General features: G+C 37.2%; 1 protein-coding gene across 1 annotated transcript in view; it reads left to right on the top strand.

The window, feature by feature from the left end:
- The first annotated feature begins 413 nt into the window (after window positions 1–413).
- Window positions 414–26,450, top strand: part of PCDH17 (protocadherin 17) — a 96,264-nt gene continuing 70,227 nt past the window's right edge. Inside the window, exon 1 of the mRNA XM_041731198.1 lies at window positions 414–3,014. Within this exon, the coding sequence (XP_041587132.1) occupies window positions 414–3,014 (2,601 nt within the window). The remainder of the gene's footprint in view (window positions 3,015–26,450) is intronic.

The following is a 26,450-nucleotide window of genomic DNA, read 5'->3' as shown; positions in this document are numbered from 1 at the left end:
CCGGGGAGACCTGCGAACGCCCCGCCGGCCCTCGGACACGCGGCTGCCATCCCCCCGCCGGCCTCGCCGCTCAACTTCGGGCGTCCCCAAGTCCCGGCGGCCGAGACAAAGCGCGGGGCTCGCCCCCCGCCGCAGGGAGCCGCCGCCTTGCTCCGCGCCCCTGCAGCCTCGCTGCGCCGCCGCCGCTTCGCGCCCGGTGCGGATGCTGTAGATCAACAGGTTCGGGGAACTTGAGCCGAATAAGGAGACCGCCCCCGGGGGGGTGCCGCAGCCCCCGAGCGCGGGGAAGCAAGGACCCGCGGACTTGGGGCTCGCGTGGCGCGCGCGCGCTGCGCCGGGGCCCCAGGCTGGCGCGCACCCACCCGCTCGCCGCTCCGGCCCGGCTGCTCCCGCCCCCACCCCACCGGTCTGGGATGTACCTGTCCATCTGTTGCTGTTTCCTCCTGTGGGCCCCTGCCCTGACGCTCAAGAACCTCAACTACTCGGTGCCGGAGGAGCAAGGGGCCGGCACGGTGATCGGCAACATCGGCAAGGATGCTCGACTGCAGCCCGGGCTTCCGCCCGCAGAGCGCGGCGGCGGCGGCGGCGGCGGCGGCGGCGGGCGCGGCAAGTCCGGGAGCTACCGGGTGCTGGAGAACTCCGCGCCGCACCTGCTGGACGTGGACGCCGACAGCGGGCTCCTCTACACCAAGCAGCGCATCGACCGCGAGTCCCTGTGCCGCCACAACGCCAAGTGCCAGCTGTCCCTCGAGGTGTTCGCCAACGACAAGGAGATCTGCATGATCAAGGTGGAGATCCAGGACATCAACGACAACGCGCCCTCCTTCCCCTCGGACCAGATCGAGATGGACATCTCGGAGAACGCGGCGCCGGGCACCCGCTTCCCGCTCACCAGCGCGCACGACCCCGACGCCGGCGACAACGGGCTCCGCACCTACCTGCTCACGCGCGACGACCACGGGCTCTTCGCGCTGGACGTCAAGTCCCGCGGCGACGGCACCAAGTTCCCGGAGCTGGTCATCCAGAAGGCCCTGGACCGCGAGCAGCAGAACCACCACACGCTGGTGCTGACCGCCCTGGACGGCGGCGAGCCGCCCAGGTCGGCCACTGTGCAAATCAACGTGAAGGTGATCGACTCCAACGACAACAGCCCCGTCTTCGAGGCGCCCTCCTACCTGGTGGAGCTGCCCGAGAACGCCCCGCTGGGCACCGTGGTCATCGACCTGAACGCCACGGACGCCGACGAGGGCCCCAACGGCGAGGTGCTCTACTCCTTCAGCAGCTACGTGCCCGACCGCGTGCGAGAGCTCTTCTCCATCGACCCGAAGACCGGCCTGATCCGCGTCAAGGGCAACCTGGACTACGAGGAGAACGGGATGCTGGAGATCGACGTGCAGGCCCGGGACCTGGGGCCCAACCCCATCCCGGCGCACTGCAAGGTCACCGTCAAGCTGGTCGACCGCAACGACAACGCGCCGTCCATCGGTTTCGTCTCCGTGCGCCAGGGGGCGCTGAGCGAGGCCGCCCCGCCCGGCACCGTCATCGCCCTGGTGCGGGTCACCGACCGCGACTCCGGCAAGAACGGGCAGCTGCAGTGCAGGGTCCTGGGCGGGGGGGGCACGGCCGGCGGCGGCGGCGGCGGCGGCGGCGGCGGCCTGGGCGGGCCCGGGGGGGCCGTGCCCTTCAAGCTGGAGGAGAACTACGACAACTTCTACACGGTGGTGACCGACCGCCCGCTGGACCGCGAGACGCAGGACGAGTACAACGTGACGATCGTGGCGCGGGACGGGGGCTCGCCCCCGCTCAACTCCACCAAGTCGTTCGCCGTCAAGATCCTGGACGAGAACGACAACCCCCCTCGCTTCACCAAGGGGCTCTACGTGCTGCAGGTGCACGAAAACAACATCCCCGGGGAGTACCTGGGCTCGGTGCTCGCCCAGGACCCCGACCTGGGCCAGAACGGCACCGTGTCCTACTCCATCCTGCCCTCGCACATCGGCGACGTGTCCATCTACACCTACGTGAGCGTGAACCCCACCAACGGGGCCATCTACGCCCTGCGCTCCTTCAACTACGAGCAGACCAAGGCGTTCGAGTTCAAGGTGCTCGCCAAGGACTCGGGGGCGCCCGCGCACCTGGAGAGCAACGCGACCGTGAGGGTGACCGTGCTGGACGTGAACGACAACGCGCCGGTGATCGTGCTGCCCACGCTGCAGAACGACACGGCCGAGCTGCAGGTGCCGCGCAACGCCGGCCTGGGCTACCTGGTGAGCACCGTGCGCGCCCTCGACAGCGACTTCGGCGAGAGCGGCCGCCTCACCTACGAGATCGTGGACGGGAACGACGACCACCTGTTCGAGATCGACCCCTCCAGCGGCGAGATCCGCACGCTGCACCCCTTCTGGGAGGACGTGACCCCAGTGGTGGAGCTGGTCGTGAAGGTCACCGACCACGGGAAGCCCACGCTGTCCGCCGTGGCCAAGCTCATCATCCGCTCGGTGAGCGGCTCCCTGCCCGAGGGGGTCCCGCGGGTGAACGGCGAGCAGCACCACTGGGACATGTCGCTGCCGCTCATCGTGACCCTGAGCACCATCTCCATCATCCTGCTCGCGGCCATGGTCACCATCGCCGTCAAGTGCAAGCGCGAGAACAAGGAGATTCGCACCTACAACTGCCGCATCGCCGAGTACAGCCACCCGCAGCTGGGCGGCGGCAAGGGCAAGAAGAAGAAGATCAACAAAAATGATATTATGCTGGTGCAGAGCGAGGTGGAGGAGAGGAACGCCATGAACGTCATGAACGTGGTGAGCAGCCCCTCCCTGGCCACCTCCCCCATGTACTTCGACTACCAGACCCGCCTGCCCCTCAGCTCGCCCCGCTCCGAGGTCATGTACCTCAAACCGGCCTCCAACAACCTGACTGTGCCCCAGGGCCACGCGGGCTGCCACACCAGCTTCACCGGACAAGGGACTAACGCAAGCGAGACCCCCGCCACTCGGATGTCCATAATCCAGGTAAGAGACTTGTAGCATAGCTGGGACTTGACTTTATTGCTGGCGTCCGCAGCGGTCCTGACACCTTTGGAACAGGACCAGCCGCCTGGCCAGCAGCAGTGAGAGGGGAAAAAAAAAAAAAAAAAAAAAAAAAAGTTTTTTTTTTTTTTTCCAATGAAAATCGGTTTACACTTTTGCCACTACCTGTACCTGTCTATACGTGACCCCTCCCTTGTAAATAGCCTGAGATCTAAAGGATGTGGATGTGTGTACTTCTGCTGTATGTTAAAGTTTATTTTTGTAGGTTTAAAAATGTTGGCAGCGTTCAGTATTTAGAGTTCATTTTACTTGTTGGTCGACATTTCTCTCCATAACGGAGGATACCCAGAGTAGGGGGGGATAAAAGGTTTTAATTAGATTTGCCTTTTAATTCTGTTTTGTTTTTTAAATCTGATGCCAGAAATGAAAGAAGTGTATACTCAAATATTCAGAAGTTAACTTCTTCTTCAAGTGCAAGATAGCAGCTAGCCTGAATTTCAGATCCTGAGTATGAGCCAAGTTTTCACTCCTCCCCCCCCCTCACCCCCACCAAAAGTCCCTTTTAGATTTTAAACAGTGTGTTAAAGAACATGAGTTCTATTTCCTCTTCTCAGCAGAAACTGCATCCTAATGACTCAGGGTAGTTTAAACTCTTAATATGTGAATTATGTTCTGAAGCTCTTACAAAAGTTTGAATAAATGTGGGCTCTGCATAATGACCATTAACTGTCCAAGAAAAGTTTATGTCTATTTTGTCCTGTAGTTTTTCCAGTGCTGTTTCTTGGAGTCATTGAGGAAGGAATAGAGTGTACACAGAGTCGTTTCATATGGTTGAAAACAGGAGGCAAAGTTGGCCTGAAAGGCACTTGATGCACCAAAAAAGAATTTCAGGATGCATTTAGTTTGCATACTGTGTATTTCCAGTATAGCTAAGTGATAATTTAATATATTTTAGGTAGTGTAATCCAAAGTTATTGATATATGTATATATATTCAAAAAAATAAACAACCTAAATGACTGACCCATCATGGACATAGATTCTAACAATAGCAGGTGACTGGACTTTGGTCGCTGCCTAGCTTCTTTTATCCACTATTAAGTCGTGTCACAGAAAAACTTAATTCTTGCTTATTATAGATGCATGTTGCTACAAATTACCCTGGATGAGCACTACTTGAAATTCAAAATTGAGTTTAACTGAAAGTGACACTTTGGGAGGAAGATTAGTTTGGGGCAAATGAAGTTGATTTGTTCTTAATTGTATGCTTTGAAAAGCAAATACCTTTTAATGACCCTTGATTCAGTAATGTTTTTATTATTAAAATGAATAGGTACATTCCGTAACCTTATCCTTTCCAACATGAGTGTGACAAATGCTAAAAGCAAAACATATTTTCTTAAGGTAGTTTAATGTCCTTGTAAAACACTCTTGTACTTGATGCTGCTGAATACTAAAGTATCAATTCTAGTATTAAATCCCACTTTTTATGATGTCTGCTGTATACCAGTAATCACGATATTTTGATGTCTATAGAAGGCTGAACAAGAAATATATCCTTTAAAAAATATTGTGGTTTCTATGAAAGTCTTTCCGTGACTGTGTAAAACTGGTATTTATGATAATCCCTTTAGGGAGATATGTTAAAATATGTATTTATAGATCTTTTGCAGTCATCTTATTATACACATATGTTAAATACCTTTCCTCTATTTTTACCATTGACAATTACAAAGATATCACAGAGAGTTAATGCCTCTTCTTCCATTTCAAATGCTGTTAGATGAATTCTTATTTAGGTTCCAGTAAAAATGAAGTGGGCGCAGTAGAATATCAGAAAGCCTGATTACTTGGGTCAGATTAGTGGGGAACACATTTGGATGGAGGCATCCAGAAGGTTTTGAGGGGCCGGGGGGCCTATACTGTATTTACACCACGCTGTTCTTTAAGCTGTTCATTGCTTGAGGAATGGATGATGGTGATGATGATGATGATGATGGTGGTGGTGGTGATGATGATGATGATGACGATTTCTCTCAGCAGTAAATCTTAAGCCAAAGCACATCTCACACATGCAGGGAAAGAGATAATTTGAAAAGAAAACAAAGGAACAAACTTCCTTGCCATTCTCTTTCTTCTGGAATCTTAATCCATGCCATAAAAACACGGAAAAAAGTTTCAGTTTTTTAAGTTCTGGAAATTTTCTCCAAGGTGACTCAGTGTGGCATATTGCTCCTGCCCTGGAAATATCCTCGATATAAACCGTTAAAATAGGCACTCTTTCTTTCTCTTTTTTTGTTCCTACTGAGTTTTTACAGTTTTACAGAGAATGCTTTGTAAATTCCTAATATGTTACTTTCCTCTTAAATATCATCAGGTTTTTCTCAGTACCTGTTGTTGAGAACAGAGTAACTATGGTGACCCTCCTTTTTTCTCTTTCTGTTTAAACTAGCATGCTGCAAACACTCTGTGCTGAAGTGACACGCTTAAATTCAAGGGCTCAGGTATCCATAACCTTGTTTCCGAGTGCATTTATTAATGTGCATACTTAACACAGCCTGCTAGGAAACACACGACTAAACTCACAAGTATTTCTGAAGGTAGTATTTTAATCCACAGAGTACCCTGGGACTAGCAGCTACTAGGTCTGCATTAGCTTTATTTTCCAGCATGTTTGTGCTGTTTAGAAGGGGCACGGGGTGTACTTCTACTGATGCAATGAAACGTACTTTGTAATTGTTTTGAAATACACTGGTACAGAGTGGTATATGAAATTTAAGGATTTCAGGATGTGTAAGACTCATATTAAAGCTTACATTAAGATTTTTCTGAGTATCAAATGACATTATGTGAGTCCAATTTCTGAGGTTAAGATCTGTAGGTTCTTGGGCCTGAGAGTATTTTTTTTATTGAAAATGAATGCAGAACAATCATGTAGGCTGAGTTACACAAATAACCACTATGTAGAAACAGTGGTTTGTGAGAAGAGATTTTATTTCAGGATTTCTTCAAGTTTCTCAGCTGAAGTAGAGCCAGTCTGTGAAGTGTTTAAATAATAGACTAGTGATTAAAATATGCTCAATAATGTGAGTCATAATACAACATTGTTACAATGAAATATTTTATTCATTTTAAAGCTATAACACTGATTTTGAAAAATAGGAGCACAGATTTATTTTGTGCTAGGTAAGGAAAAGAGATTGTCAGACAAATTTATAAAAGCACTTTTCTTAGTCATTTTATGTGACTTATTTCATATGTTAATATGAGAATCTAAAATCAAGTAGAGATCATTACTAATTGTCACGAGTAACTGCATATCGAGGCTTATCAAGAATTATTTGTTCAGCCTCATGGTAACTTCTCAACAGGTGTTTTCAACGAAGGCCTGACTGAGAAGAGGCTGGGGACTTCTTCACTGTTGGGAGAATTTCCAGCTTTGTTTGAACATCTGTGTTTTCAGATTTTTTTTGTAGCACTACTGCAAGTCATTTCAGTATGATCTCATAGAAGAAAATACATTGAGCCTGCAGAATAAGATCTACTAAAATAAATTTTTAAAAAGAATACATTCTCATGTAGCATTTTATAGTTCAATTTCAAAAGAGTCACATTAGGATTGACTTTAGACTTTTTATGCTAGGAAGAGAAAATCCTTTTGATATATGTGCATGGCCTTTTCAATAAAAAGGAATTAAACACATGGTAAATACAGTCAATCCAAATATATAAAAATGAGATTGGAGCATAGAGGACTAAAGTAACATAGCATAGATGATAAATCAGTATTTTAGAAGGAAAAGGTGAAACGAAAAGTATATCTTTACTAGCAACATTATACATTGTCTGCCTTTAGTCTCACTTCTCTAATACAAGAGACTTTTGACCTATAGGGACTCTGATGAGCTCCCAAGATCATGATCTTTAAAACTTCATATTCTCGTCTATCAGCGATCTCAATAACAAGCATAAAACATGTGAACAATTTCTTTCTTCGTATATAATTTTGGGGATATTTTTCTGCGGTGTTGTTCTAAGATGGCACAGTTTGATTAGTGACACCCACTCATTTCCATAAACATTATATACATCTGTATTTCTAAGGGTAATGGTGGGCTAAACAAAAAAGGAATGTGTCTTTCCTATAGGATGCCTTCAAGAGTGTCTTTACTTTTTTTAATTTTTAAAAGATGAAAGGATTAATTCCTACTCTAAGTCAATATAAGTACACAATCAAAAGGCATTTTTTTTGTTCTATCATATACTAAAAATAGTATAAATAATATACAAAAAAAAAAAAACCTCCATCAAGGTGTTTTGAGTTTCTTCAAAGAAGAGTTTAAAATTCAGATTATTATCATTTTTGATACATTGTTACTTTTATTCTTGGTTTTGTGTGAACCCATGAAAATCTCCACTCCAATGTTAATTTGGGTCCATTTCTTTATTTTGAAAGAAAACACAAAAGTATAGTTTTTAAAACTATATGGACTAGAAAGCCCAGATCCTTATTTTTACATTTAGTTGATATAACTACTTATAGGTAATAACCCCTCTTCATCTATTAGTTGTTAGTTTTCAATAAAATTTCCAAAATGTCAGCCAGGTAAAATACTTCATCATTATTTTGCTGAGATGATAATTCATCTATCTTTTAAAAATATAGAAGTAGGATACTTTTAAATTTTTATGAGTGCATGAGTGAGTTTATGATTTTAAGTTCTATGAGTGAATTTTATAAATTCAATAAATATTATCATATCTAAGTCTACATGGAGGTTTTGGAATTTGATTCTTCATGTTATTTAAGGCTGTGTGTGATCATGAAAGCTATATAATAGAAAAGTATGTCTTAGAATTCCAGTCTCAGTTGCTTGAACATATTTCTTAGTCAAGAAAAAAGTTTCCATGTTCTAAAACATCACCTGTGACTATATTGTTCAAGCCACATTAAAGAAATTTAATAAATAAGAAAACATAATTTCTAGAAACCTCTCATAGTAAAGTTGAAGTTATATATTATTTACTTTTTTACAGTGCAAATAGATTTACATGTGAGGTTAACAAATTGGTTACTCTTAAAATAATCTCAAATATTTTTTAGCAAAGGATTAAGAAATATACATATTTTAAAATTAAAAAAAAAAAACTTAAAAATCTCCAGATAGGTATTTAAAACTATTTACAAATATGATTTTACTCTTTTCTTATGTTTCGCTACCACTATCAGGTTTCAATTTTTTTACTGTGAGTGCTGCTTGTGTAATACAATGCAATAGAAATAGATCTATACGAATAAAAATATATCTTTAAATTAAGAAAATAGTTCATGTTTAGATTAATAAAGGGTTACATGCACTTGCTGAGGTGAAGTTTGGCTCTGCCTATATTTATGAAAATGTGAATCCTAAAACTTCTCAGCAAAGTTAAAATGTGTGTATATATGTATATATGTCTTTATATTTCCCATAAAATGTATACAAATACTCAAGAATAAATATTAGCCTATTATATACTTTTTTAGTTCAAAGGCAGCTCTCCTCTTTTTAAAGGATGTATTCAAATCTTTATTTTTTCTTTGAAAATATTTTAAAACTTGATGATTGCACTGTTTTCAAACTTCACACATTTTGAAGTTCCTTAAAGTAGAGCCAGTCGCTCTAGAGCAGAGAATTTGAGGAACTACTGGCCTTCAGTGAACAATAGGTTGGAGTTTAGGTAGATTAAGAAAAAAAAAAAAGTTTTCATCCAAGTTTCTGATTGTTTCGGGATGCTGGTAGGATGGCTAGAGGCATTGTGAAAATATATGCCTTGATCCCGATGATGAAACAACGACAGGAGGAGGATAAAGCCGCTAGAGCTGCCCTTATGCCAGTTAGGAAGTAAAACTTAACTCCCTTATGCTGAGAAGTCTTGCAATACACTCAATAGTGGGTAAATTCTTACAAATGCACCTGCTAATTATGATATTAGTCATTGCTCCAGAATGTATTCCCCTCAGTGATACTTCTGTTTAATAAATCCCACAGGGCATTATCTTAAAGTCGTATTTTAGTAAAGTCATGAGGGAAGGTTTTTTTTTTTTTTTTTTTTTTCCTGTACTGAATTCCTTTAACCAATGACTGTATATTTGTTAGAGAATGGCATAAAGTTCATTTTGCCTATCAATTTGAAGACTGACTTTTGCCACCCACCTACAAAACACTTTTAAAGTTCATCAGACCTACACTAATCTATTGTCAACCTATTTCAGCAAAGGAGACGTTGACAAGAGTTTCCTTCAGTGGCACACAGTATTTTACGGTTAGTCATAGCTTTCACCACCAGCTTTGACAGTGATATATTGCTATCCTTTGGTCGCCTGAAATAAATTATCTATAATAAAGAAGTCCTTAATAACATCAACATTCCCTGCTGTGACTAAGCAGAAGTTTGCTTGTACTTCCTTGCTACTGCAGAAGTACAAGTTCAGTATTTTTTAGGTAAAGCAAAGAAAGACGGAAAAAAAGGCAAAAATACAGATGCAAAACTGTGGCTGTGTGGGTGGCATCCTTCACTTGTATGCACAAAGTTCTTCCAGTGACAGACTGTAAAATTGGTTTCCGACAGTGTTTGAGAGAATCTATTGATATACATGTGACACACTTCTATCTGTTCTGGTCCTAGTGGCATTGTGATTACTGGTATCTGTAGGCCTGGCCCTGGATCTAATCCAGGCAGTTTTATTGTAGTGAAATGGCTCTTACAGTTCATTGAGCATCTAGCATAACTGTACTGAATATGATTGGCGCGTTTGCATATATTTATTCAAAAAATAAGGCAGTTAAACAGCATAATTATGGGAAAATGAATCATAACAATAAAAGACCATTTAAGTTAACAAGCTTTGTGATCAAAGGATAAATACAGGTTGGGTAAATGAGACTTTAGATGTAACTAATCTACATAAATAGACTTTGGTTTGATTAGAGGAATGGAATATATTAAAATAATTTAATGGTATTAGAAATGCATTTTGTTTTAGTCATTTTGAAATATTTAAAGACTTGTGTTATTTTCTTTACATTTCTACTCAGTAATACAGTTAAGAACCATATTTATATTGGAGGCAAAATGGGCAAGGTACAGATAAGTATAATCATGTAAGCTTGTTTGGCTCTGGAATACACCCTCTCTGAACAATATTTATTATTTTTTAAACTTATAATGTTTTTGATTGATTTTTAATTAGTGGAACACATTAAAGGGACCATATAAAGGACAATTTCTTGTTTACTCTCTTTATCAGCTAAAAGCAGCCTCTGTAGAATTTGAAAGTGAGAGTATTAAAACTCTATTTCAAGCTTTCAAAGCTATACCTTTATAATTGTTTTGTAGATATGTCTTGTTTTTAAGACACTGCGTGCTTGTTTGTAAATTATACTAATACATAATGTAGAGAATGACTTTATATTCAGAAAAATTCCAGTGCTATTTTGGTGGCAAAAAATATTTTTTAAATAACAGATTTAACTTAAAATGTGACTAAATAATTTCTTTCTAACAAGTATGGCTTTTTAGATATATTTTCTTCAGCTTCTTCTGTTGATGACTTTTAAAAAATGTAATTTAAGCATAAGTCAGCAATTGAAATACCTCTTTGCAGTATTTCTGTCTGAGTCACTATTAATCATTGCTGAGCAATGATTGGATTATAATTATACCTAGAATTTTCATGCCCTCCAATTCAATAACATTCAAGTAGAAATATACACATATTTCCTAAATTCCAATAGCTTACTTTTATAAAGCAATGCAACAGGTATTTTATTATAGGCAGAAATGTCACAGTGGCTTAAATATCTTTCTTATTTCTATAACCCAATTTTACACTATCGGTGTCTTGGATAAGTTTCTAAATATTTGCTTGCAGTATGAACACTTCCATCAGTTTTGAAACATAAAATGATAGTTTTTATCTTCAAGATATACTTTTTTTTTCAAATCATAGACCCCAATATAAATGCCTTTGCTTAAAGCTGTTTATTTTATTTTTCACACGATATAATTTATCAGAGTAAAGCTGAGATTATTTTATGACTGAATATTCAATAGCTTTTTGGTATTTCACCAGAGCAATTGCAATATGCAGAACTGATATTTATAAAAGAAATTCACCTGTGATTACAATGAGAAGCATTATCTTACCAGAGTATAAGGTGGCCAATGTGTGCTTTTTTGCCAATATCTCCATTTCAGTATATGACATGACAATAAGAAATCGGAATGTTTGAGATATATAATATACTTAAAATTTCAGCAAAACTTACTAAGGAAACACATCATAATTTAGCATTCTGGGGGGAGGGGAAGGAATTAGCTCCAAAAGGAAATGTTTTCCAGCTCAAAGCGATAATCGCTTAATAATACATCTCTGATAAACATTTGTCATAAAAACTTTCCAAACAACCTTAAAAATAATTTGCTTATTTCCATGGTTCTGTCAGCAAAGAGTGGAATATTGTCTAAATATTGGTGAATTTTGTTGTGGTGACTTCTTGAGGCACACAAGTCTTGCTTTCTATTTTGTTTTTGCAGTTTTGCATCTATTATAAAATAGTTTGCCCCAATTAACTTATTGCACTAAGATTGTGAATAAGGGGAGTTATAAGTCGAGAAAAATAAAAGAGAAATGGGACCCCTGGGTGACTTAGTGGTTATGTGTCTGCCTTCAGCTCAGGGTGTGATCCTGGGGTCCCAGAATCGAGTCCCACATCCGGTTCCTTGCATGGAGCCTGCTTCTCCCTCTGCCTGTGTCTCTGCCTCTCTCTGTCTCTCATGAATAAGTAAATAAAATCTTAAAAAAAAGAAAAATAAAAAAAGAAATGATTTATCTTTATGATCATTATAATTAAGATGGGAATTATAGATTTTATAAAAACTCACCTTCATATAATTTCAAGGCAAGACACTTGATTGCTTTTTTTTAATTTTTAAATTTTTATTTATTTATGATAGTCACAGAGAGAGAGAGAGAGAGAGAGAGAGAGAGAGAGAGAGGCAGAGACATAGGGAGAAGCAGGCTCCATGCACCGGGAGCCCGACGTGGGATTCGATCCCGGGTCTCCAGGATCGCACCCTGGGCCAAAGGCAGGCGCCAAACCGCTGTGCCACTCAGGGATCCCCGATTGCTTTATTTTTATTATTATTTTAAGTTTTGTGTGACCTCGTGTTACATTAATGAATTTTGTTTTGTTTTAAGCCAGTGCCTAATTTCTTATTTTAATCTTCGTTGAGTAAACCAGAATTTCCTAGTTAAGAAAGTTTGGTGGTACACTTGACTATTGAATCTTATTTGGCTTTGTATGCCTGGAATATGTTTGCAGTTTAAAAAAAAAAAAAACAACAACAATGATAATATGTTGGTGCTAATGCATGAATCTAAGTGTAGAGTAAGATAGAGGATTATTGAGAGCATGTGTGTGTGTATGCATGTGTGTGTGAAAAATAGCAAACATTTTAATAAAACACATAGATTGAAATAAAAAGTCTATAACCTTGCACTTTTAGCATTGGCATGGATAATAATAATTATTAGCTACATTTCCAGATCCTGACCTTCTAGGAAAGCTACTACTTATCTCTAGATGATAATAAGGCAGGAAATAAGTCAACTATCCTATTAAACAAATCCCACTCGGAGGAATTTCTAAGGGTTATTGGCAAAAGCCTATTCTACAGTGTGGCCCTGCTATCAGATGTGCCAATACCAACAAATGAAGCTATATGCCTAAGTGGAGAGAAACTAAAAGAACTGAAAGACAAGGAATACATTTAAGGAGAATTTCTTTTTTCTGATTTTGAGCAATAGACTTTCTACGATTTTTTTTTTTTTATAATCAAGACAATTACATAGTAATTTGGGTTAGAATGCATGCCCAGTTCCCCATCTCAAAACCCAATTTGTTACCACCTGTGGCTATTTCTATTAAAAAAAAGAAACATAATTACTATGAGTCTCAGCAGTCTTAGAGTAAATTTTTGCAATTACAATACCTCCCTCGGGCAGATGTGTGAAAATGGCAGATTAATTCCTGCCAGGATCTTTCTGTTCCTCGTGCATTTTTAGGTTTGGTGTTGCCTGCTTATTAGAGTGGCTCTGTTTGCTCTGGTTAAAGGTTATGTCAGTGTTTCCATAGTAAATCTCTAGAAATAAAGATCCACAAGTCAGCCATTAAATTTTGCCTCAGGCCAAAAGTTGACATGTAACGCTTTAGCAGCTTTCGCAAAGGAGTAGATAATATTTTTCATCATGCTCCTCTTTTGCCTGGTTAAGTTTGAAGTACATGGTGGTAGGACCATTTGACAGTGTTGGAGAAAGCAGGACAGACTGGGAGGTAAAAAAGAAAAGTGCAATCCTTTGAACTAGAAAATGATATTTAATCAACAGAAGTCAATGCAAGTATTTTTCTTCTATGCCTGATCCTAAAGCTACTAAATGCATAAGAATTTTAAAGAGCCATAATAAAGATATTGAGACTGGATGACTAACAGGAGATTTAATACCCTACCTATTTCCATTCATTCTTTCTTTGATTGTGGTAGGGAGGCTTTGTTTTTATAGAGATCTAATTCATCTACACACACAAAAACATGAATATTGTTACATCTCAACAGCTTTAAAACTCTGGATCAGTGTTATAACTGTTGGCAAAGCTAATTTGTCACAAAGCAGCTTAAATCGCTGAATATTGGAAGACAGGGACCATATACAATTTGCTTGTCTCTGTAGTTGGGAGAAACTAACGAGGTTTCTAATACATAGTAAGCACTTGAAAATATGGATCCTTTGTAAGTCTGAGATCTGATCAGATACGAGCTAGAATTTAGATTCAAACCTAGAAATTACAGAGGCCAAAGTCTAAGATATTATTTATATAAACATACTGGCAAACAGTTTATTTGAAGGTGGTATATTTTGATAATTTTTAATTGTTACCTTCTTAATAACTACAATGAAAAATTCCTATACAAGTCTATTGGTACTATTACAAGTTCCTGGAAAAAAATGACCAAAGTTCATGATCATGAGCATCAAGCTTTCAATGAATTTGTTTATATTTATACACACACATATATATGTTTATACATTAATATATATATATATATATATATATATATATATACTGTATATCAAGAGCAAATAGTGTTAGGAGTATATCTTTTATCTTTTGTCCTATTCCTTGATATGCTTTACGAAGTATTAAAACTGCACAATCCAAATATTATGTCTCTTTGTTAAGGCTTAAGAATCACACAGATCTAGTAAATTATGAAGAAAGTAATGTTATTATTTTTCCTATATGACTTTTTTAATGAAATGAAATTATAGATAAACCATAAATAGTAATTTTAGGATTGCATTTATTTGTATTTGTTAATATAATTTCATGACTTAATCACTTTAGTACCAACCATTTGCCATCTGATAATGGGGAAAGAATATCACTGTGGGCAATTATCAAAGTGTATAATAATAATAACCCAACCTACAAAATTTTTCTCAAAATTTCAGAATCTATTTTATGTAGGTGGCATGAAATTTTTATGCACATATTGAGGTAACATAATCTAAGCTTTTATATAAACAGTATGTTGCCCATTACAGTATTGTTATTTAAAATACATCTACAACCTGCAGAGTTGTTCAATCCATAATCATCAATTCAAGTAATAAATAGCAAAAAAATTTAAAGCTCTTAATTGAAATAATTTACTATTTTTAAGCTATTCTAGGACTTAATTACTATTTTCCTGAATTTTAAACTTTAACTGTAAAAATGCATATCAAACAATAAGGAAGTTTGATAGAATAAAGTCTTAAAGCAGAATGAACTTTCAAACCATATTAAAAATTTATCTCCACTTGCCAGATAGTTGGGATACAAAATCAAAGAAAAAATAATAGGGGCATAGAAATGCAAATTTAAGAAGTTTAGAATTCATTGTCAATGAACATTCAAAAGCAAGAGAAAGACTTTCTGAAAGATTATAGTGTTAAATATTGTGTAAGATAAACTGACAAATTGCAAGTTCTCAGAGGGGACGTTTATATCCGCAGTTATCCAAACATTATAGTTTGAGCCCATCTGTAAATTTACTCTGGAATATTTGGTATTTTGGGAACAGAGGCATAGCACCAATGGTGCTGCTCTCTCTGGAGAGGATGCCAGGCTGGGTCTTGCTTTTCTGTCACTAGAAGCTTGAGTACTGGGAGCAGATACCCTCTCAGTAGATCAGAAACTGGGCCTGTAATCATCCATAATCGGTCTGAATTTTACTCATTTCTCTGACTGTGCTTTTTCTTGAGCTATCATGCATACTTTATCTTAAAGAATACAGCTTAGAAATCTCCTGGAAATGTGACTTCTAAGGAATATTGGTAAAAATGTGAATGTCCTGAAGATATACCAAATTTCGCACATTAGTCTTTACATGAAACCATATAATCTGAATACATATTATTTGTTTAGAAATTTCAAAAAGTTGTTTAGATATTTGAAAGTCACCATCAAAGTACAAAATTTGAAGCTAAAGGAAGGAATTATTATTTATGACTTATACTGACTTGTTCTGATTCTTTTCTTCTTTTCTTCTGGTCTCTTTTCTGTGATATCTATTCAGAAAATATATTTTTACAGGGATACCTTAAGAACACTGCACATTTACATCTAATGTAAATATTTTTAAAGAACTCCGATATATTCATTGATGAGACCATGGTGGTGTTTCTCACCTTAAGCTGTTTTACTATATGTACATTCGGACCTCAGATGCCTATGGTCGATTCCGATAGTGGAGCAATAGAGCAGTGGGTTGAATTTGAGATGGGTTGGATGAACTAATGTTATATTTAACATTATTAAAATGCACTTAATATATTTGTTAATTAGGTAAGCTTTTGTTTATTAGTTAAAAATCTTTTTGGATTTCCTTTCATCTAGACTTTTAAGAGATAAAATATTGATTTCTGTTACTTAAAAGCAATAAAATAAGTCTTTCCATAATTCCTTCCTTTTGTTCCTTGGGCAAGAATGTGCTCTACTGAGATATAGTAGAGATAAAATCCTTCATCTGCCATTCCTGAAAATAGAGCATTTAATTTTTTTAAGTAAACTCTATGCCCAACTTGGGGCTTAAATCACAAACCCCAGGATCAAGAGTTTAATGTTGTACCAACTGAGCCAGCTAGGTGCCCCTAGAACATACAAATTTTTAACCACTTAATAAACCTTCTTTATATATTAAGCTTATGCAGTCCAGTGAAATAGACTGACGTATCAGTTCCTAACGTAAGGAAAGGGAATTTATAGTTAACTTATTCAACAAATACCTTCCAACTATTTTCATTACAGATCCCCCAATGAGCTTCAGTGAGGTTGGGCTTCATTTTAAGTATTCATCATTTAACTAGAGAAATCAAATCTCCCAGGGCACATCTGTTATTTAATGATATTAGAGTTTGGGTTTTGTTTGGTGTCAGTATAGGATGGTGATGGAAAGGCACTACAGGTGGGAGAGGAAAGGAGCTCTGATTCAGTATCCCCAGGTAATATGATATAAATAATTGGAAAATGGAGATATCATTTCAGTTGGTTAATTGTAATAAACCTATTATCTTGTTAGAGCATTAAGGTAGAATCAACATGTTGGGAAACAGATAAAAGGTGCATGAAAGCATTTAAAATTCAATCATTAGGTTTCATTGCACCCATCTGCTCCCAGGAAATATAATTGGAAATTTGATTCATTGACCTTTAGCTGCCATTTTGGGCCACCATTTCAAAATCTCTGTTTTCAAGTTGGACATTTGTAGTTAATTCGGTAAGAGCCATAGTCAGTACACTTTTAACACAATTACCTTTTTGAACAAAATTGGAAAAAAATAAAGTCAGACCTAATGGGCTGGTGTATATTTGACCGAGTCAGAGTAGTTGTTTAATCCTGGATCTAGTTAAAGCAACTGATGTTCAAATTCATTAAGCTTTCAATTAACTAGAGGGACTGCTGAACTTTTTACTGTTATTTTATGCACAAACTCCTGCCTCTCATTAATTATTCTTTGGGTCCATGTTATACTACTTTATACTTACAACATCCAATTCCTCTAAAATTATATACCACGCCACAAGAAAAAAAACAATATTTAGTATTTCAGGTGATTAACCTGAATTTAAAAATTTTGCACCTCTCTCAATACCTTTTGCCAAAATAAGTATGATACCACAGAACTTCTCAAAGTAGTTCTTATGTTTTCACTCGGAAGAGTGATATATGATAAAATTATATGCCTAACACGAAATACATTATGTAAATGGATCATCATTTCTCGTCAGCATCTGCGTACTGCTCTGCTCACTGAAGTTCATGTAACTTGGAAAAGAGTCATGATTAGACAGGTGTTTTTTCAGTCTATGAGATCAAATTTCTGAAATATTTATATAGTGATGAGCCAGATGTACACAGCTTAACCTTATAATCCCATTTCACAGCTTTTCCAAATACTTGGAAACTTGATAAGTAGGAAGCTGATTATTTTGGCAGCATAGCTCCATTAATAGGATTCAGTTCTTCCTTGTTTACAAGCCAGTGCTACTAATATAATCTAGTATATTAAATCAACAGGGAAACTGAAAAATAGAATCCATCCAAGGGCTAATTGACAGGGATGTCTTTTCTAAAGCTTTTTAATGTGTTTTTTATTGACTTCATACTGTCAGAACACACATAGCGCAGGTGAACAATGTGACTGTTTGGGATACTATGCTATCTTCAGTTTGGAATGAAATAGTTATAGCTCAGATTCTTCATGCTTCTATTGTAATCTTGATATAAGCCACATAAGACTGTGCATCTGCCCTTTACAAATATTCCTTTCAACATCATCTCAATTAGAAGGCTTACTGTCGTTTGACATGTGAAATTATTTTAAATGCGCTCATCTTTTTTTTTTTTTTTTTAATGAATAGAGGCAATCCGGAGTAATGTAATAATGTGTCATGATTTTCATTATGCTTATTTATTGGTTCTACAATAATAGACGGAGAGCTTATTGTTAGGCTTTCAGCTTGAGCTATTTATGCACTGTGCTACTAGGGGCACCATTTCATATTGTGATGTTCTGTCCTCTTAAGAAAAGGGGTATCAGGAAATTTAAATCAAATTAGACTACAGGAAGAGTTTTACACTTTGTCTTTTTTATATTAAGTGTATAGCTTTTATAAACTACGTAACTCTGCTTGAATAAACTCATGCTCCTTCAGAGACAGGAAAAACCTATTTTTCAAACTATGTATGACAACCTGATTCTGTTTTCAAAAGAAGAAAGGAGAAAGCAGGCTATCAAAAAAGAGCAAAATTCTTCCGTTTTTTTTTTCACTTCTTTTTGGGAAAAAAATATCTACTTTGTGTTTTATATTCATACAAAAATATGTCTAATGCACATATAAGCAGGGCACATAACGTTTTTTTTAAAAAAAAACATAGAATTAAGTAATCTATAAGGAAGAATTTTTCAAGGACAATTGAAAGATAAATATATGAGATTTTGGGGCCGTTGGTTTTTGTGCTCCATGACAGATATTCTAAAGATGAAGCTACTCCACTGAGACTGTGCTTCTAGACCTGTATAGTTGAGATTCAGGCACTGCTAGTCTATTGCCTTTTGGATTTCAACTACTCTAACATTGAACTGGGAATTTGTAGTCAGCCTCCGGGGATGAATTGGCTACATTTGACTGCAGGGCCAGTTACTTCTTTCCTATTTGATTTTCGCCAAGTCAATAGTTTCCCTAGAAGAGATTTTACTCTCAGGAATAACAACTATTATAAAAATTTTACATGCAAAAAATCCAAGTTTTTGCATTAAAAGTAATTTCAGATTTTTTTTTTTTTTTGGTCCAGGAAATGTGTCTTTGAGTTTCTTCCTTTTTTGTTTTTTCCAAAATTAAATGATTATACTCTTACTTATTTAATCATTATAGTCATTTATATATAGTCATTTTAATGATAGTCATTATATTTATCATCATTTTATATTTTAAGAGGAATTTTTACTGCAAAACTTCTACTAAAAAATCGTACCTAAAGTAGCACCTGGTGTATAGTACGGACTCATTATGTATTTGTGGGCTGAAAATAAATTTGTAATTTAAAAGTTTTAATTGCTTGCAATTTAGTACTCAGAGGTTGTTGAGATCCACAATCCCTTCACTAAGTACAAATCCAAAGGACTAGGACCTAAACTGATTTAGGACAATTTTTAATCTTTACATGTTCCACTTAGTGTTAATTTTTTTACATTTTTTACTGAAGAAGTAGTAACATGTTTAAATTTGAGGTATTGTACTCGTCCCTGCTGGGATGGGTACATGTACAACAAAACATTATTCTGAAATATGAAAGAGTTAGGGATTACAAGACACATTTGGGTGCAAGGGTTTTGAATAAGGGTTTGTAAACCTGTCTATCTTCCCATGCTGTTATACACACACACGTGCATGAGACACAAATAGATTTTTTTTTACAGATATATACTAAACATAATACCATAAGCTGCTTTTTGCCTAAAATGATATAAATATCATAGGTACACATCATTCCATATCAGTGATGTTTATTCATATTATCTTAACAATGCTGGAATTCTGGGTCAATGAATTTATCATTAATTTAATCAGTTACTCTCTGACATTTTGATCCTTTACACTGAGATTCAATTCCTAAGGTTCTTGATTTAAAAAAAAAAAAATTAGCTTTTTGGTCCAGAGAAAATTGCTTGACTTTTTTTTCTGTTCTCTTATTAGATGTAATAATATTTGCTACTCATAGAGCTCTCATAGGAATTCAAGATGAAATACGATTATGCATATAAAGGATATGATCAATACTAAATGTTGAATAAATGTTAACACATATGATTATTGTTGTTAACAGCAAATGACATAAAACATTGAAGCAGTTAGGGTACTGATATGCAAGCTTATTCTCCATAAAAACAATATTTCAGTTGGCCCGAATGTTAGCAGTTGTACAAGAGTACAATTTTATTCCAGAATGTTTATGATTATAAAAAAGTGATTTTACTGGAATGTTAATTTATTTTATCATACATTTCCATTCTGACCTTTCTACACCAGGATTGGTCACTTTTGTTTTAATGTTAAACAGACATTTTAAGAAGTGACCAATTTTTGATAGAACGTCTTCCAAAAAAATAATTTCCAGATATTTTAAATTTCTTACACTACTGAAGCAAACTCCGAAGTGGTAAGATGTTATTAAATCTTCCTTAAGACCTGTGCATTTTATGCAGGGAGAACTTGTGGGAAGAAAACCTCACACCAGGTAGAAACTGAAGAGAAGTTTCCACAAAAGGGCAATGAATACCAGAAAGTTAGAGACATATGATAACATCTGATTTCATTTACCCCGCTTTTCATGTAAGAAAATTGAAGCATAAAAATGTTACTCATATATATAGAGAGAGAGAGCGAGAGAATTAATGTCATCTGATTCAGTTTAGGGTTTCTGTTCCTATACCAGTTAGGATATCATGTTTGATATGCATTTATATTGAGTTATCTATATAACAAACATTTTATAGCATGAATAATTGCTAGTAGGAGTTACTGCAACTTAGTTCCTAGAATGCAGGTCAATTTGGAAAAGAATTCTTTAAGGCTTCTATATATTACGCTTCAGAAACTCTGCTGGGACCTATGTACGTATAAGACATTGCCACAAGGTCTTTCAAACTGATAACCAGCAGTAGTTTCAAGAGGTTCTGTAATTTGGTCCTTTAGAGTGAAAATAGTTCCAAATTTCGGAGACTCCAGAAGAAGCCCAGGATAGTCAGATTTGATCATAGAACCGGCTTTGATTCTCTTATTTGAACCAAAGTTGTCCAATAGACCTCATTGCTTTTATCTGTGTTTAATATGATTCAGAGCTGAACAATTATAGGAACAAAGCCATTCAAAGGGGTGTGACTTGGTATCAGAACTCTTTAGGGAGCATCGATTAACAGGCATTATTAGAATGAAAGTAATAAATCTGTAAAATACATCAGACAATGATAAATAGATTAGAAAGCATAGTACAATACACACAAAAGGAAGATGGATCATACAGGACTTGCAGGTTTTTTATTTGAAGGAGTGCAAAATTTTGAGTCAATGAAAACTTGTTCCTCTTACTTACTCTTATTGGGACCTCCAGCTAGCCTTTCATGAATTCCACAGGCCTCAGTTTCTCCATGCATAAAATAGAAATAACTATAATGGTTCCAGCTGGTGAGGTTGAAAGGGAGGAATAGTTTTGGAGAGGTTGAGAAACAATGACAAAAACACCCTGTAATATGCGTAAGGAAGCAAAGGAGACAAAGGACCAAGAACAGAAGAGTTGTTTTCTCTGGGAAAGAACAGGTTACTTACTCTTATTCTAAGTACACTCTAGAGGAACTTGTAATACACTTCAGGAAACTTAATGTGTCTAAGTGCATTTTGTTTTCAGGTGTTCCCATGATGGTACTGTTTCCACAGTTTTAAGTAGTTTGGAATTGAATATAAACATGCTACAAATCACCTAACACTGAAATCCACTTAAAAAATATGAAAAGTTTTTTTAATCAGGCACCTTCCAAATGCAAACTCTGTAAGAGAAGTCTGTGTCACACAGAGGATGAAAACGACGTGTGTGTGTGTGTGTGTGTGTGTGTGTGTTTGTGTGTGTGTGTGTGTGTGTGTGTGTTTCTTGACTGTAACCTAATTAAAGATAGTGTATATGTGAAAATGCCTCATTAGTATTTTATCTACAGGAATGAGTGGAGTGAAAATTTTAATTATAAGGTTAAGAACGGAGACTTAGGTTTGCTCAGCCAGGATCCTGCAACTTTTTCTGTTAAGGGTCAGATAGTAAATATCTTCGGATTTATGGGCCATACGGTCTCTGTCACAACTACTCAACTCTGCCATTGAAGCATGAAAGCGGCCATAGACAACATATAAATGAAAGAGCCCAGCTGAATTCCAATAAAATTTGATTTTCAGAATCAGATAGTGAGCCACCAGCCAGGGTCGACCAACTATTTTTGCAAGGCATCACTAACTGTTAACATTTCTTAATTTCTTTCCATTTGTGTATAAAAAAGAAAAAAAAAAAAAAACCTGTACCATGCAAATTATAAATAGTCTCTAACAAGATCAAGGTATTTGTCTGTTATTTCAAAATTAGTTATGGAAGAATGCAGGCCTATTATCTCATGAATTTGTTGTGTAGGTAAGACTGATACTTTTACTATAGGATAAAAATTCTTTGAATGAAGTCTCCAAGCAAAGAAAGCCAGAGATACTTGAATTAGGTATTAAGTGTCAGTCTGATAAAGAGTAGAGATATTTCATTTCATTTTGTGCTAATGTTTAATTAAAAATCTGTTAACATTAGTAAAGACACTTAGCTTTATTTTAATTTCAGGTATGAATGCCAACCTAAAATAGACTCTTGCCATTGAATCATACATTTTGAATGTGATACTTATTCCTGTATTTCAGAGGGATAATGATAAATATTCTAGTAATATAATACTCATAAATTTGATCAATAATTAATATTCTTTCTTCAAATTTAGGAATGCCTTTTACTTTGTAATAGTCATTTCTGAGGACAGGCCTTCCAAATTCCTTGTATATTATCTCCTAAATTTTCATAACTGTATTCTCACATTATTCTTGTTTTTCAAACCAGAAATTCAAATACAATGGGTAATTTTTTTGGACAATTTAAATTTGCATATGATTTTTGTTGTTTTGGAAAGGGTAGTAATAAGTTATGTTTGAAGCCAATGCAAAAGACTAGGGACTTCAAAATTACCCCAAAGTATTTACTAATTATTGTTAAATATATTGGTTGGTTAGCTGATTGCCTGAATTGTTGCTTCTGAAGATTTAAAAATTCTCTATCAAGTGTTGGAGGAAGGAAAAAAAAATGAGAAAGGTGTTGCATCATTCAATTTCACCCTGAATTCCTTCTCTTTTTTTAAATCATATTGAGAACTCGAATATACCTTTACAGGTGACAATTTGAAAGGCAGTTTCAAAATCAGACAGGAACCTGATATTGTTCATGATTTTTTTTCACTTACAAATTGAATTATCTGAATAACAATTGACTTTATCTTATAATTAACAATTTAATATTTGGGGGGGGCAAGATTGGTGAACTGTGTGTACCGAAATCATCACATTCATGTTTTTAATTTGAATGTATTTTGAAAAAACAAACTGATGAAATGGATAACAGACATACACTTTGGTTCACCTTTTAAATTACATATTTGTTTTTGAGGAATTTTACATAATGATTGATTAAATATAATGCCTTGAATTTCTTTTGCACTTTAAAAGGTAAGTTTTCAGAAGTGCCCATTTTGATAATTTATATGACTATCATGATGGTAAGTAATCATACAGTTAAGCCTACTGCATGCATTAGAACATTTGATAATAAATGGCCATTATTGCCTTTTTATGTTATTGGCCAAAGGAAAGGAAATCTAGTTATTGCAGTTATATATAATGTTCAGCATATTTAAATAATTTAACATGCAAGTATAGAAAGGTAAAAGTGCAGACTTTTTCAATGGGTTGTCTTCTCATTAGGGGTGATAGTACTCTTGTTTTCTCAGTGTGTAACAGTAATTTTTAAAAGCACTTCAAGGCAAGATACCTGAATTTCTCATTAACTTCTGAACATATCTGGATGGAGCCTTATTTTTCTCTATTCCTCAGAAAGGCAGTGCAGCAACTGACTGGGTCCTGGCAGTCACCAGCAAGAGTTATCTTTCTGCAATGAATTGGTTATATGATGGGTTGACTTTTTGAAAGTTAGTTAGCTGTAGTTTCTCTGTTAAAAAACAAAACATGTAGACAGTAACACTACTATGTCTTCTAGGGCAATTGAGAAGGATGATAATAAATATCAATAATGCTGTTTTGTAGATCCCAAAATAGGACCGCATACTCCAAACCTCCTACCACAGAAAGAGCACAATGATAGGATTTACATACATTTAGATTCACACAGTATGGTTTCAAGACAGATCCATATTAGCTAAATTAATCTAAGTCAATCAATTTATAAAAACCTTTTTTTACTAACTTGTTAGCAAGTTCTTTAACCCTAATAAATTAAGATTTTAAGAAAATGTATCCTGCAGAAGACTCGGCATTCATAGGGATAATAAGTAAAATTATGAGTCACCAATTTGTGTCCCTCCCTTTTTTTTCTCCTTCTCTTCAATGTCAGAATTCTAGAAGTTCAGACTTCTAATGAATTGCATTGGCTACATATAACTTTGACTGCTTAGTTTGGAGGTCCAATTGCAGAGAATCCAATTTTAGGCATTCCCTCCAGTGGGGTAATCCTTCCATACTCAATAGAGACAGAAAAAGAGCACGATAGGAGGAAAGCAGAGGGGAGTCTTCAAAGACAAGAGATAGCAAAAACCAAACAAACAAACAAAAAGCAGAAAGGAATAGAACTCCTCCTCTCCTCCACCATCACCGTGACCACTGCCATAACTGGAAGAAAAAGAAAAGACTAGGTATGAGCTAGGATTGAGTTGGAGAGGCTGACTGTACTGAAGAGAAAGGGTTAATTGGAGATGTTGAAGTTAGCAATTTGAATTTTGGATCTTTTTCCCCAAGACATCAACTCATGGTATAACTATGCAATTGGCAGTGAGAAAGAACATCTAACATTCAGTGGCACCTTGGTGGCCTATGGGCTCCATGCTTCAGCAGCTATAAAAAGAGAATGTGTGCTTTTATAGATAACAAATAGCACTCCTCTTAACTTTTGATTATCTCAATTTTCTTCTTTCTTGTCCAAGATGATTTTCTTTAAGATTGATAAGTTACATAATTAAATTCTGGCATACAGGTTATTATTAAAGTTATCGGTGTCATTTATAAAAGAGTTAACATTTGCAAAAATGTTCTAATATACAGCCACATTACTTTAAAAAAAATCATCTCAGTCATCCTAATTGAGCAGTAGGCTTAAAATGCTCGCTTACAGGATGTGGCTGTTCTGGTCCTCTCATTTTTAATTTAAAGTAATGCTAGCTTTTGCTAAATGTGGTAAGAATTTCTTATATTTTTGTTATGCCTTTAGTTGCAAAACACAAATGTCGACCACGCTATACTTGTATAAAATGTATTATTTTGAAAATCATTGATAAATATAGTTATTGCCATACCTCATGCACTTTGAAAATTCCAAAGCCATAGGGTGCTGTCAGATAACTTTATAAGTGGTGGCTTAAAATGCTGTTGCCTACTTCAGCAATGTAGAAAGAACCACACCATATATTCTGTTGAAGGCAAAGCTATCAGAAGCAATGTCGGTATGAAAAGGCTTAAAGTGAATTATTCACCTCTTAACACTCCCTTGTGTTCAGTCTGCTGCAAAGAGAATGCTCACTATCAATGTTAAAGCAGTGCCTTTGAAGTAAGGGAAAAGTTCAACTTGTTTGGCTTTGTTTTCAACCCAATGGCATCGATATACTTAGTCAAACTTATGTCCCTAATTCAAAAGAATTTTCAAAATTCCACTCCCCTGTACCCTTTGGGTATGAAAACACTGACTATCTTAGTGTAGCTGAAGCTATAATGATAAGATTTAACACTATTACTACACATCCAACCCCAAATTCATTTGTCACAAGTTCTTTCTGAGGGCGTCAAAGCTCACCTTTGTGGATTTCCTCACTTATGATGTCTTGGGTCAGAACCGTATGTTTGAGCCCAAGTGCCTGGATGAATTTCCAGATCTGAAGGCTTTCATGTGCCGTTTTGAGGCTTTGGAGAAGATAGCTAACTACATGCAGTCTGACCGCTTCCTGAAGATGCCCATCAACAACAAGATGGCCCTGTGGGGCAACAAGAGAATATGCTGAGCAGGAGGTGGACTTGATCTGCTTGTTTTATTCCATCCTGTGCATAGGGAGCCTGTACTCTCTCTTCTCTGCCTTTTTCAATAAATAGCATTTAGGCTAAAAAAAAAAAAAAAAAAGAAAAAAGACATACCTTCATTCTTCTTCAATAAATCCCATTCTAAATCAATACCTTTAGAATTAAAACTTTCTTCATATTTGTATTGCAACATTTGGGAGGTCCCTCTTTTTGTCTTTTATTTATATTTAATTAATTAACATACAGTGTATTATTAGTTTCAGCAAATTTAGGCATTCTCAATTATATATTATCCCCAGTGCTCATTACATCATGTGCCTTCCTTAATGCCCATCACCGAGTTACCCCATCCCCCTACCCACCCCCCCTCCAGCAACCCTTTCCTCTTAGCTATGGATTATATTTTT

The sequence above is a fragment of the Vulpes lagopus genome, chromosome 16 (assembly GCF_018345385.1).
Source record: "Vulpes lagopus strain Blue_001 chromosome 16, ASM1834538v1, whole genome shotgun sequence".
In the NCBI taxonomy this organism is placed as follows: Eukaryota; Metazoa; Chordata; class Mammalia; order Carnivora; family Canidae; genus Vulpes; species Vulpes lagopus.
Note: the sequence above shows the minus strand (reverse complement) of the source record. Positions and strands in the feature narration are given on the sequence as shown.